The sequence below is a fragment of the Mobula hypostoma genome, chromosome 6 (assembly GCF_963921235.1).
Source record: "Mobula hypostoma chromosome 6, sMobHyp1.1, whole genome shotgun sequence".
Lineage (NCBI taxonomy): Eukaryota > Metazoa > Chordata > Chondrichthyes > Myliobatiformes > Myliobatidae > Mobula > Mobula hypostoma.
Genome location: NC_086102.1, coordinates 174,235,811 through 174,250,886, shown reverse-complemented (window position 1 = coordinate 174,250,886; position 15,076 = coordinate 174,235,811). Strand labels below are relative to the sequence as shown.

The 15,076-nt window shown below is 41.0% G+C and overlaps 1 protein-coding gene across 5 annotated transcripts in view; it reads right to left on the bottom strand.

Moving 5' to 3' along the window:
• Positions 1–15,076, bottom strand: part of gpd2 (glycerol-3-phosphate dehydrogenase 2 (mitochondrial)) — a 133,847-nt gene that overhangs the window by 42,872 nt on the left and 75,899 nt on the right. For 4 of the 5 annotated variants that reach the window (XM_063052277.1, XM_063052276.1, XM_063052280.1 and 1 more), the window contains 2 exons: positions 12,133–12,296; positions 6,605–6,769 (listed from right to left, as the gene is read on the bottom strand). In XM_063052277.1, the coding sequence (XP_062908347.1) occupies positions 6,605–6,769; positions 12,133–12,296 (329 nt within the window). The remainder of the gene's footprint in view (positions 1–6,604; positions 6,770–12,132; positions 12,297–15,076) is intronic. The other variant, XM_063052281.1, reaches the window with a different exon arrangement.

The following is a 15,076-nucleotide window of genomic DNA, read 5'->3' as shown; positions in this document are numbered from 1 at the left end:
AATTAGGGAAATCTCAGCCCAAACCAGATACTTCTTCCACCTGGAAGGGGTAGAAGTGGTGAAGCATCACAGAAACTTCTCCATTTACTGATCTGCTCTTTCTTACTGCCTGTTGGTCTGCAAATGATAACCTAAGGGCAAACTCACTGAGGTGTAAATGAGGGTACAGAAGGCTCACCCAAAGTGGGAGACAAATTGTGAGTCCTTGTCGAAATCGTTGTCCTGAGGGAAGCTGCGGAGGTGAACTACCTATTGGAGAACCAGATCCACTATCTCAGCAGCTGATAGAACTGTGAGGAGGGCAATGAAGTTGGTCGCCTTGGGGAACCCACTCACCATTGCCATAATCACCATGGCCCCATTAGAAGGTGTCAGACCTGTGATGAAATCCATTGCAATGTGGAACCACAGGCGTTGGTGGACAGGCTGGGGCAGTAGGAAGCCAAAGGGCCACTAATTGGAGGAATTGGACTGAGCACATTGAGGGCAGGAAGGGACAAACTGACATTTTGTACATCTGCGATCATGGTGGGCCACTAGAACTGGCATTGCAGAAAATCTTGAGTCCATCAAGGGCCTGGACAGCCGGCGAGGGATGTGGAGTGGGCCTACTGTTGTGCCTCAGAGGGCACAGCCAATGACATGTACAGTTCATGTAGTTGTCAGCCAGAGCAGGTTCATTCTGTAGGGCCTGGTGGATCTGGTTCTTGAGGTACCAGACGAATGGGGTGAGGATCTGGGAGGATGGAATGATAGGCTGAGATTCGATCTCCATTTCAGCTGGGTTGGTAGGAGATGGTGAATTTGAACTGCTTGAAGAAGAGGGGCCAGTGAGCTGACGTGGGTTGAGTTGACGAGTCTGTTTTATGGATAAGAGGTTCTGCTGGATCAGGAAAGGCTTGGTGTTCCCCATCAGCCAATGTCTCCACTCCTCCAAGGCCCATTTAACAGAAAATACTTCCCCGTCACTTCTACATAACGGTGCTGTGTGGAGTTGAACTTGCAAAAGAAGAAGGCACAAGGGAGTGCCTCCCTGTCCCGTCCTTGCTGAGAGAGGATGGAGGAGAATAGGGGTGGTGGTGAATTATCTCTTGAGTTTCTGTGGCAGCAGACCAGATATCTGTGAGGTAGGTGACTTGGTGAGGGAGGTGAGAGGAACAGAGATTTGGCTGTAGATTCAGATGAAACAGCGGAAGAAGTTGGAGTATCCCAAGAAACATAGAAACATAGAAACATAGAAAATAGGTGCAGGAGTAGGCCATTTGGCCCTTCGAGCCTGCACCGCCATTTATTATGATCATGGCTGATCATCCAACTCAGAACCCAGCCTTCCCTCCATACCCCCTGACCCCTGTAGCCACAAGGGCCATATCTAACTTCCTTTTAAACATAGCTAATGAACTGGCCTCAACAGTTTGCTGTGGCAGAGAATTCCACAGATTCACCACTCTCTGTGTGAAGAAGTTTTTCCTAACCTCGGTCCTAAAAGGCTTCCCCTCTATCCTCAAACTGTGACCCCTCGTTCTAGACCTCCCCAAAAGTGCTGTAGCCGTTTGAGGTAGTACAATCGGGGCCATTCAATGATGGCACACAATTTCTCTGGGTCCACAGTGTCTTAGCGTGAAAGGATGTAACCCAGGAAGGAAATGGCTGGGGTGTGGAAATGACATTTTTCTAACTTGCAGTACAGTTGTTTTTCAGGGAAACGATGAAGGACTGAATGGACGTGACAAACGTGGTCTTGGGGGTCTTTGGCGAAGATGGAGGAAGCAAAGAATGAAGGGAAGTTTTTTGATGTTTGCATAGGTTGACCCAGGGAACTATTACAACAATCGTACTCCCAAGGTGCCGTGAAGAATTGCGTTGCCGGATTTTGGTACAGTGCCAAAGAAGAAACAATAGTGAATATGCAAGTCAGGAAGCCATGTTTTTCCTCTGACGTTAGTACTTTTGCTATGTTTATTCTAAGAGACTATTGTGAAGAGCTGTGCTGTCAAAATAAACTGGTTCAGTGGCTACTCAAATAATAATGCATGAAAGTGCCCATGCTGAAGGAAGTCCAGTAGCTGTGGCTTCCATTGAGGAAGCTGTTCCGTCTCAGCTTGTGGTTAACTTTCCAGGTTTTGCGATCACTGTTCCAATTATGCGAAGGGTCACAGTGAGATCAAACACATAGCAGTGGACTTGTAGAAGGTGAAACGCAGAGACTTGCCCACCTCAACTTGCAGAGTGACTCATTCAAGGCCAGTCTACATCTTTGTTGTATAATCTTGTCAATTTCACGAGTGGCACAGTGATGTGATCTAACCCACAGGTGAAGTAATTCCTGAAGTTACACAAGCAAACCACATGGACTGTAAGGAGAGTATAAATTTGTGATTCTGGTTAGAGAGGAAATCCGAGGCTGAGAAGGAGAGAAGATTGCCTACAATAGTTAGAGTAATTTCATAGATTTAATACATCATGGAAAATTTGAAAAAGTGATCTACTTAACCTATCTTGTTCCTGTTAACTTGAAGCAGTAATCATTTAAAATTTTCTCCAGTGTAATCTTCTGCACTTAGTATAAAACCTGTTAAAGCCGGCTTTAAAGTGAAATATCAACAATAATGGCAGACTAGGTTGTAGATACAGATTGTGGGAGTGTGTAGCCACTGATGGAGCCCTGCGTGACTGTGCCTGCAATAGAAGCCTCTCCGCCTCACAGTTTTTAAGATGAAATGCAGGCTGGAAACATCCCAACCCAGTTTTTGAGTAACATGCCCCAGACTTCAATCATAGCTCATAGAAAGATAGAAAAATCAGAACAAACTGGTTTTACTGATAATCTGGTAATGATGACACATGGGACAGAGAATGAGGATCTGCAATGACCAATTCCAACCAACAGGTGTGATGTACTAGTTATCAGGGAGGATATGAATAGCAATAGTCAGAAGGATAGCTATACTCTTGATCGTGGTACCTGGGAGCATGAGGCGATCTAGAGCAGGGGTCCCCAACCTTTTTTTGCACTGCGGACTGGTTTAATATTGACAATATTCTTGCAGACGGTGGGTGGGGGGGGGTGTTCAAGTTCAACAGTGCGTGACAGGGAATGAGGAAAGGTGCAGCTGACTCATATCGCCAAATCATATTGTTTCCTCGCGGCCCGGTAGCACACGCTATGCGGCCCAGTGGTTGGGGATCTAGAACTGGATTTTCTAGCTTTTTTTTTATGCCATGGACCAATACCATTAAGCAAGGGGTATGTGGACTCCAGGTTGGGAACCTCTAATCTAAAGGAAGCAAAGAATAATATCTAAGTTAAGAGGCCCAAACCTGCTCACTATACTCCAAGTGAGGACTCAGCAATGCCTTATAAAGTCTCAACGTAACATCTTTGCTTTTATATTCTAGTCTTCTTGAAATGAATGCTATCAAAGCATTTGCCTTCCTCACCACAGGCTCAATCTGCAAGCTAACCTTTAGGGAATCCTGTATAAGGACTCCTAAGTCCCTTTGCACCTCAGTTTTTTTTTGTATTTTCTCTCCATTTAAAAAATAGTCAACCCTTTAATTTCTTCTACCCAAGTACATGGCCATACACTTCTAGATTAGTAATCTAGATTACTGTAATGATCAGCAAATATATAGCAAGGGTTTCATGAGAGCGACGTGGTAGGGTAGTGGTCAGCATAACACCTTACAGTACCAGCAACCTGGGTTCAATTCCTGTTGCTGTCTGTAAGGGGCTTGAATGTTCTCCCTGTAACCACATGGGTTTCTTCCGGGTGCTCCCGTTTTCTCCCACAGTCCAAAGACTTATCAGTTGATCGGTTAAATCAGGGGTTGCTGGGTGGTGCGGCTCAAAGGGCAGGGAGGGCCTATTCTGCACAGTATCACAATAAAAAAAAATAAAAACTAGCATAACATCAAAATCAACAATCTTATATTATAATTCCACGTTAAAAAAAAGGGAATAACAGACTATGTCCTAGAGTAAAAGAACAATATTCCAAAACCTGCAGGCTTGTTAAGAGATGATTTTGCCCCACCATTCACAGTAGAGGACAGGGACAGCATCCTGGATGTCACAGGGAAACTAACACTGAATCAAACAGAATTTTAAGCAAAATGTGTGACGAAGAAATCAGCAGCAATAAAAAAAAATGAAAAATAGCTAGAAACGGATGGCTACAGCCCAAGGGCTTAAAGGAAGTGGCTGAGTTTATTGCAGATGTTCAATTTAAAATCTTCCAAAGTATTATCAGTCAGGAACCATTCAACTCAACTCGAAAATCCTGCATGCCACTCTGTTATTTTAAGAAAAGTGAGCAAAGTAAATCAGGGAATTATAGAGTATTATCTGACTATTTGTTATCAGAAAATCACTGCTCCTGTAATTAATGAGAGAGGACAAACACCTTGAAAACTTCCATTAACCAGACAGAGCCAGCAAGGGTTTGTAACAGACAAGTCCTGGAAATTTTAAATGTAGCACAGACAGGGAGTTATATCATCTGATTACAGTGAGGGCTGTGTGGAGGGAGGTGCATCCTAGCCTAACACAGTGATGGAAAGTCCCTTGCCAACTTGGTTTGACTGTCCTAACTTCCTTTTAACTGATCAGTTTCGCAAAGCTGAGGAAAATGACTTGCAGGCAATCAACTTAAAAGCTGGATAATTAATTTCAGCAGTGGAGTTTCATTAAAAAAATTAAATCATTTAAATCCTTCAGATTTAAGTCACCCGGGCCTGTCAGCATACATCCTCACGACCTGCACCAGCAAACACCTTTGTGACTTTAAAAGCAACTGTCGGTTAAAAAAATCCAAAATACTGTACACAAGGCCATAAGACCATAAGATATAGAAGCCAAATTAGGCCATTTGGCCCATCAAGTCTGCTCCGCCATTTCATCATAGCTGATGCATTTTCCTTCTCAGCCCCAGTCTTCTGCCTTCTTCCCATATCCCTTCATGCCCTAACTAATCAAGAACCTATCAACCTCTGCCTTAAATATGCCCAATGACTTGGCCTCCATAACCACCTGTGGCAACGAATTCCACCAATCCACTACTCTCTGGCTAAAGAGACATGAAATAAAAGGTTTTTAAAAAAGTGAGAAAGACTCAGCAGGTCAGGCAGCATCTACAAAAATAAAGATGGTTTCAATTTGAAGGTCCTTTGTCAAGAGTTGAAAATGTACGTCTGAGGGAAGAGGACAATTGGATTGTATGTTCATTACGACAGGAAGAGCTACAGGAGAATGGATTAATTCCTAAACACACAGTAAGATTTCTGAAGGCTACCCGAAACAGGAGGTCAATGTTTTTGATCACAATGAATCATTTATTCTGCTCTTGCAGTGAGAAAACTTCACTAGAATCTCTTTTGACTTTTGACCCACTGTGTAATTAAGGTTAAAAATCAGAACCTGATTCTGCTGAATTTCTGGCCAGCACTTTCTCTCTGGCTGCAATTTTCCCACCCGATCGCTGTCAATCTCCCAAATCAGCAGTTTGTAGAACGATGTGCTCGTTGAATTTGGGCAACGGTTTTAACAAAAAAACCACATAAAAGGTCCAAAGATGTTAATGTAGCACCAGATGGTATTTTAATCAGGCCTTGAGTGAGGAAGCTGCCATGGCTTTACAATTTGCTGAAAGCAGGGGGGAGTTACTGATAAGGATGAAGAGGCCCTTGAACAAGATGAAGTAGGTTTTCTTTGTGGGTTCAGGAGCTGATCTTTAGGTCACACTTGGATTACCCTGGCAGGGGCATCCCATAGCAGTTGCAATTCTAAAATGTTCCAAAATGCTTTGTCAGCAAGGAATCATAATAACCACGCTATGTATGTAGGCTGTATCTCCTGATTTTCACCTTCGGTTGCATTTATTATGCAAGCCAAATAGGACAGCAATAATATTTAAGTTGTGAAAGCCTATCTATCTACTGGCCCAATGTTCAGCCAATAATCTGTGTGTCCAGATTAATCCAAGACCTCAATGACTGACACTTGGTAAGGGTCTCCCACCATCCATCGGGGACATTTATCAGGAGTGATGCACACCCAGGGTCCTTAGTGTAATTAAGGAGCCCACCCATCCATCCAGCATCCTCTTTGACTTTCTACCATCAGGCAGGAGACTGATGCATAAAAAGAACGACCAGGACGGGAAACAGTTTCTTCCCTCAGGCTATTAGGAGTCGCAACTCCCTGCCACGCCGCATTCAAAGTATAACCATTTAATCTGTTCTGTACCTTACAATATTCAATTTATACACTTTAGTTTGTTTATGCATAATTCATCTGTAGATTTTATCCAAACTTTCATATGTGTAATATGAACGTTATGTGTACTACTGTGCTTTACACCCTGGTTTAGAGAAACGTTATCTCATTTGATGGTATACATATACGTGTATATAGTTAAATGACAATAAACTTGACTGAACTTCAGTACACAGGTACCTCAATACCTTTAATCACAGATTGCATTCTTGTGAATTAGAATGAACAATAACTGCTGGGTTAAATGATCTAACTGCCTCAAAGAAAAATAGAGACACTGGTGCTGAAAGAGTTAACATTCCTTCAGGTGATATATACTGTACCTACCTGTTTCAACATCCTTGCACTCTGCACCGCATACATATTGTTTTCCAGTGTCCGGATCTGTGCTTTTCAGGAGCTTCACTGCTTCAACGTAATTGGCTATGGCAGCACCATACCTGGCGGCAGTGAGAGCGATCACAAGGTTCGTTCGTGCATCATTGTGTTGTCCTGCAGCAGGGGACAGATTCCGAGGGAAAGCGTGAGTCACCTCAAGCCACTGACTTGTAGTATGGAAGAGTGTCAGAACAGATCTGTCACATCTGTCCCTGTCAGATTTGATATATCTCATTTTCAGCCAAGGCTTCGAACAATAATTCTAAGTCTAATTTACAGCACTCTCCACTTTAAAGGCTCAAGAGTGGTAATTAACATCCCCTATAATTCATACAACATGAAAGGATTTTCATAAAGAAACAATTTTCGATTGTGACTTATATACACATACTGTTTCAGAAAATCAACACTGATTTAGGTCCAGGTCAAAGGTCATAAGTTCTTCAATTTTAAGCAGAATATTTTAAAAAGGTGACAAATGAACAAAGCCTGATTTCATGGGGAAGTAATTCTTATGTACATCATTAACGATTTATTACAAAAAAAACCCTGATAAAAGAGAGCAGAGAAAGGAGAAGATAAATCACATTTAATGTCTGTGCTTGAGGGATTTCTTCTATTTATTATTGCGACTGAAGATAAAATCATGAATGTTGTGCTGTGAGCAAAATTGTTCTGCATTGCAGGGGCACAGTCTCTGTGTGCCCTGAATTTATAATGACTAGGGGCTAGGAACTGGTAAGAAGGTTAATGCTACCACAAGCTAAAAGCAATTCTAGCAACCATCCCGTTGCAATTTTCCTATTGCCACAATCTCACTGGCTCTCCACTCGGCCTTGGATCACCTGCACGTTAGTAATATCTACGCTGGGCTGCTGTCTGTTGGTTATGGCTCAGTGTTCCAACACCATCATATCCTCAGCACTGGTCAACAAACTCCAAAACCCCCTCCTAACTGGCAGACCACGATCTGTGCGGATCAGAAATAACATCTCCACCTCACTGACAATCAACACTGGCGCACCTCAGGGATGCGTGCTTAGCCCACTGCTCTACTCTCTCTACACCCATGACTGTGTGGCGAGGCTCAAACACTATCTATAAATCTGCTGCTGATGATAACAATTGTTGGCAGAATTTCCGATGGTGATGGGAGGGCATGTAGGAGCAAGATAGGTCAGCTGGTTCAATGGTGTCTCAACAACAACCTTCCACCAGACGTTAATAAAACAAAGGGATTAATTGAAGGGAGTCCAGTCCTCGTCGACAGATCAGCAGTAGGAAGGGTGAGCAGGTTTAATTTCCTGGGATCTATCCTCGGCCAAACATACTGGTGCAATTACAAAGGACAGTGGCTATATTTCGTTAGGAGTTTATGAAGACTTGGAATGTCGCACAGACTTACCATGGAGAGTATTGTAACTGGTTGCATCTCTATTTGGTGTGGAGGGGCCACTGCACAGGTTCGAAAAAAGCTGCAGGAAGTTACAAGCTCAGCTGACCTACATTGGGCACCAGCCTCCCTTGCATCAAGGACATCTTCAAAGGCAATGCCTCAAAGAGGCAGGCCCCATTTTTGTTTGCTCTCTTCTTGCACTACTTAGTTAATTTAATTATATATTATTCTAATTTATAGGTTTTTTTTATTATTTATTGCAATGTACTGCGGCAGCGAAACAACAAATATCACCACAACAAATTTCATGACATACGCCAGTGATATCTGAACCATTAAGAAAGATGAAGTGTGTTTTACAGCCAGTAATACTAATACTCAGTTAACATATAGGGCCAAAAATTATTTTCAGTTACTAATTCAGAATGGAAAGAAATACTTATTGGACCATAAGACCGAGCATTTCTAATGGACTGATTGAAATTTGCTGCAGCTTTTCGATTAAGAGTCATAGAAAAGTACAGCACAGAAATGGGCCCTTCAGCCCAGCAAGTCTGTGCTGACCCATTTAACCTGTCTACTCCCATCAATCTGCACCAGGACCATAGACCTCCATATCCTTACCATCCATGCACCTACCCAAACTTCTCTTAAAATGTTGAAATTGAGCTCCCATGCACCATTTGTGCTGATAGCTCCTTCCACACTCTCACAACCCTCTGAGTAAAGGAAGTTTCCCCTCATGTTCCCCTTAAACTTCTCACCTTTCACCTTTAACCCATAATCTTTAGTTGTGGTCCTACCCAATGTCACGGAAAAAGCTTGCTCGCATTTACCCTATCTATGTACCTCATAATTTTGTATACCTCTATCAAATCTCCTCTCAATCTTCCACGTTTGTACATCCCAAGAATATAATCTTTTAATATATGCAATCCTTTAAGGAAAAGGTGCAAAAGGAAAGGACACTAACTTGAAATAAGGCAACATAGGCAAGATGAGTATACCGTTAAATCCTCTTAAACATTTGTTCTGTAAATACAATGAAATGATCGATGATTGCTGTCACTTTAATCTTCAAATACCAAAATTGCAAGTTTAGTCTGCAAACCGTAAGCAAAGATCAATGATTGTTTCAGTCTAAAATCACAACTATTTTTCCTTCTTATTTCATACTTTTATCCAATTAAAGTTAGAAAACCTTGAAAACCAAAAACCGTGCTCCTCTTTCAGAAAATTCAAATTGCTAACCTCTGGTCAAACGACTCGAACAAGTAATCTTGTTAAATAAATAAAACTGAAGATATTTAAAGGTTCAGTAAGCTGGATAGCAAAGATTTCTCATGCAGCACTCCAACAAAACATAAAGCACAGCTACACATACAGTCATCAAGTCAGTGAGCAAAGCCAATTTAATCTGCCGTTCCCCCTGAGGTAAGTGTAGTTCAGTGTCCTGCTCCCACTCAGCCTCAGTCATAATCCCCATTTCCTAAAGGAAGACTGTGTATTGAAGTGAAGAAAATTCTGCACTGGAATAAAACGATCTAAAATGACAGAGACAATAATGACAATGAATTTCATGTCTCCAAGTCACGAGCCTGCAAATGCTTGACTGGGCAGACTTGTCCAATTAAATTGTTGCAGGTAACAGCAGGAGACGCAGTTATCATCTGCATGCTTGTGGGGATGGATCCTCTGAGCTGGTGAACTGCTGTGGAATGCAAAGCTCTTATGTTTTATTACAAGAAGACAACCCAAAGGCTCCAACGTACATACGTATCTAAGCACAGAGATATATAGTACTTCCTGACAAACCCAAGACTGTCTCGTAAGATTGCTTAAGCCCCACATCATACAGTGCATCTATCAAGAAAAGCACATCCAAATACCAAGATCCCTTCACATGGCTTCAGAATAAGGTGTCTTCTTCAATATTCCTTCAGCTGCATGAATGGATCTGACATATCACTGCTCAGATTTCAGTCACATTCTTTAAAAAAAAATATGTTGCCTTTTCCCTTCCAAGAGAATCTGGATGTCAGAAAATGCTAAATGAAGTCTGACAAGTACCCGTAAGAAATAAAGGAGAGAGTTTGCGGCTACAAAGGAAACCTTGACTAGATGGGACATGCTGTATACACCCAGGATAACAACTAACATATGGTTTGCTTTTCTGATGCCAACATAGAGCACATCTACCCTGCAGTAAAATAGACTCTTGCATTAGAATATGGCCTTCTAACATTTGAGCATGTATTCAGAATTTTCTGTGAAATTTTGAACGATCCCAGCTATGATAGGTCAGATAAGAGTTTTTCACCTTTCCTGCACTACATCCCCCATCCCTTCACCTGGATATACATTCAAGCACAATGGATGCTTTGGCATGACCCAAGTACCTTTTTTTGGTATGAAATCCAAAGCATCTGGCCAAAGCATCACAGTCAGGACACATCCCCAGGAGTCCCTTCCCATGAAATTTGTTCATTTTAAACTTGATCCAAGTCCTTATGAACGGGAGCTTTCAGGAAAACCAATACTATTGATACACTGAATTTTGAAAATGTGTTTCTGTTATCTTAAATACTGTCCTGAAATTGAAACATTCTTAAATTTGTTTCTGTTCATCTGCACTTTATGACTAATAAGTCTACTTCTAGAAGCTTCCGATAGCTGAAAATTCTGATATATTGCCTATCTCATATTAATGAAAGGATTCCTAACAGTTATAGGGAGTAAGGTCTGAGTGTTAGCCCAGAGGTGAATAGTTACAGGAGAGTCCAGTCAAATAACCTGGAAGAATGGATTTCCCTGAGTTTCTTTCCAGTAGCCTTTCCATTCAGAATGTAATTTTCTTTTCCTCTTGGTTGCCTGTCTACATTGAGGAGGGGATACCTGAATACTAGATAATTTACAACATCAGCAAATATTCCTGGTCCTCCAGTGCACAGGGAATAGCATTTACGTTATCCATTTAACCCTTATTTCCTCAGCTCACCAGTTGGGTAACTTAGGCCTGGTACAATTCACTCAAACAACTTCAGATAGACTTACTGTCAAGAGGGCACACGATCCAGTTTACCAGTCCACAGAAGGTACATTCCCATATCACTGGTTCAAACCACAAACAGGCAAATTTAAGTCTTTTGATCACCAAATCCAGATCTTTGGAATTTTGATCTCTGAAATTTCAGCAATTTATCTTTCTTTTGGGGAGTTAAGATTCATCCAAGAGTTTATCCGAACAGGCATCATTACTCTGGAGGGGTACCTCAGATTACAGATGGTGTGAGTTACAAAAATCCGACATATATTTATTTAATGAGAAACAGCGAGGTACAGGCCTTGCCAGCCCTTTGAGTCACACCGCCCAGCAGAACTCCAATTTAACCCTAGCCTAATCATGGGACAATTTACAATGACCAATTAATCCGCCAACTGGTACGTCTTTGGGCTGTGGGAGGAAACCAGAGCACCTGGAAGAAACCCACATGGTCATGGGGAGAACGTACAAACTTCTCACAGCCAGCGGCATGAATTGAACCCAGGTTGCCTGTACTAACCACTAAGCTGGCGTGCCACCATATTGAATTTTATGATTCAATTCTCCCATATATTTTAAAGCATTTTAAAAAACAGCAAAAAATAAAATAAAATATGTGATGGTTTTCATTATTGGCTAGATACAGTATACATTCCATTAGTTTAACTATGGTTAGTATTACGGTGAGTATTCAATGAAATGTAAGACTTATGACTAGTGAATGTAAAGCAATATGAAATGTGTTATTATGGAATATGAATGTTTCTGGCTTACAGGTAGTTCACAGAAACAGAACCCTTATGTAACCTGGGGGACTGCCTGTACTTGACACAATTATACTTAAAGATAAGGGCTGACAGACTTTAACATGCAATAACTGTAACATGTGAAAATACTTGCCTTAAGTGCTTGAATATCGATAGTTTTAAAAAAAATCTTAAAAAAGCCACTAATGTTAAGCTTGTGCAAGCACTATTTCCGATTCCCCCTTGACAGATATTTAAAGCCCTTTAGACATAATTAAAATAAAATGGTTACCATCATAGTACACAACGGCTCCTAGAAGCTTTTCTTTTTTCAGCATAGGGAATAGTTCCAGAGCTCTTGACTTGGTAAGGATGTAACTACTTGTCAAACACTGACTTCCAGCCACAAAATCATACATCTTCATCCCAGCCCAGTAATAAGGTAAGTGCCACCACCTATTTAGATAAAAATAAAGGAGACTATGATGAACTAGAGAGCAAACCTTTCGCAAATATTCAGACCTAAATTTTAGTGTGTGGGTTCATTGAACACTGTTATAAGACTTACTGTCAATACATTACCGAAATATCATTTTAGCAATTACTAAAAAAACTGGATAATTTGTCTTAACATATTAATTTTTTGTTACCAATGTTTTTATTGAATGAGAGGCTATGGAACATCTCACCTGTGCTGATTTACAATGCAGTGTTGAACTAAAACTCTACACTTGCAGGCATAAATATACTACAAGCTAGCAATTTTTAAACTTACATGAAGCAGTATCAAATTTATTTTGCTTTCTTTATACAGCATTTCTTGTAGCCAAAATTTCCAGGTAATTTTTTATATTTTTCATAAATTACATTTATCATTATGAAATGGTATATTTTCAGGCTCCTTTGTAGTTCTTAGTATGACACTTAAACTCCCAAAGGAGTTTTATCGCATTAACATGACATCCAGAATCTCAAATACAATTAACAATGGTTTTTGAGAATCTACATTTGGTATTACTGTGGATTCCAGTTAATTGGGACACATTACACCAATACATTTTGGTCCAATTAAGCAACTGCCCCAATTACCCAATGTTTCATGGAAATAGCCAAAAAGGTATAAAAAAGCTACTGTTTAACTGAGTAACAAATTATGTATTTAAATGAAATACAGAAGAAAAAGAGGACACTAGCAATACTACTACAGTACAATAAAACTAAGCATTAGTTCCTAGAATTTATTAGTGGATGAAGTCATCCAGTGTATACTGCCGTGTTCTTTTGATTGACTGTAAATAAACAAAATCAGCACTGATACTTCATATAGATAATCAATCAATTATGCAATCCGTCAGTGTGGACATGGTGGAGGATTACAAATACCTGGGGATACGAATTGACAATAAACTGGACTGGTCAAAGAACACTGAGGCTGTCTACAAGAAGGGTCAGAGCCGGCTCTATTTCCTGAGGAGACTGAGGTCCTTTAACATCTGCCAGACGATGCTGAGGATGTTCCACGAGCCTGTGGTGGCCAGTGCTATCATGTTTGCTGTTGTGTGCTGGGGCAGCAGGCTGAGGGTAGCAGACACCAACAGAATCAACAAACTCATTCTAAGGCCAGTGATGTTGTAAGGATGGAACTGGACTCTCTCACGGTGGTGTCTGAAAAGAGGATGCCGTCTAAGTTGCATGCCATCTTGGTTAATGTCTCCCATCCACTACATAATGTACTGGGTGGGCACAGCAGTACATTCAGCCAGAGACTCATTCCACCGAGATGCAGCACAGAGCGTCATAGGAAGTCATTCCTGCCTGTGGCCATCAAACTTTACAACTCCTCTCTTGGAGGGTCAGACACCCTGAGCCGATAGGCTGGTCCTGGATTTATTTCATAATTTACTGGCATAATTTACATATTACTATTTAACTATTTATGGTTCTATTACTATTTATTATTATGGTGCAACTGTAACAAAAACCAATTTCCCCCGGGAGATCAATAAAGTATGGCTATGACTACGACTATGACTAATCCATTGTTTTCTTTGAACCTGATAGTGTTGCATGTTTGTAGCCAAGGAAACCGTTCAGTGTAGTGCGATTTAAATAAAAGCCTGTTTCATCAGCATTGTAGATATATGTATCATCTGTACAAAATTTTTGAAGCAAGTTGGGGAGTTTTGTAGACTTCTGTGTTACTGCACTTACAACATCAGCACTACCTATCTCACTAAGTGCTTTCTTGAATTTAATGTGGTGCCTACATTTCCATCGAAACAATGAACCATTCTGTTGCTCTGAAATCTTCATGACCCAGCTTCTCGGCTAGCTCCTCTGACTAATGGTCCACTGACATGGTCACCTCATCCAGTTACAGTAGAAAACCACCGACTGAGGGCCTCTTCAACATCTGGTTCTCATTGTCACGCTTTCAATTTTTGGAATGTTCCCTGTTGTCCCTCGCATAATACCCATTCTTCTCGCAGTTTATCTTGCTGATGTCTCAGGCATGCGACTGTAGATTTCCGCACTCCAGTTATCTCTGCTAGCTGACTGTGTTAGGCGGATGGCTTTTAATTTGGTCCAGTAGGGTCATTTTTCTGGCTAGTAGCAAATCTTTTCGTGGCATCTTGGCAAGATTCTGAACTTTTTCCATGTCAACAAAATGATCAAAAATCACTGCATTTTGAATCGGCCAAATGGGTAACATAACACAAGCACACGTGTCCGATGCTATTTAAAAACTGCTCGTTCTAAGCATGGTGTAATGTTTAATGGCCACAGAAGTGCACGTGACTGACACTAGCTAGAAACTGTTCGGCAACAGTCTCAAGTCCCAATTAAGTAGCATGGTGTCCCAAAAAAATGAAGGGAATCCTGGCAATTTTCTCAATTAGTTTTTGTTCTTTAAGAGTTGTCCCAAATAAGTGACTGCCTCGATTAACTGATGGCCCAATTAACTGGAATCCACTGTACTACCTTTTCCAAAATAATAACAGTGTGCAAATTATGCCCTTTGTTCAATAAATGTACTGTCAACCCCAAATGCAGATTTTTTCGATCAGAGCTTCTGGAATAAGCCTACTTTTACGTGTCCTCACTGCTGATGGCAAACCAAGCAAAAATAATTCAGGAAAAGAAATTGGGAGCTGCAACAGTATTTTGTATTGTCCCTGCCATAATATCCACATCAAATTCTGTGGAAAAAAAACCACTCCCTTTAAACGTATCAG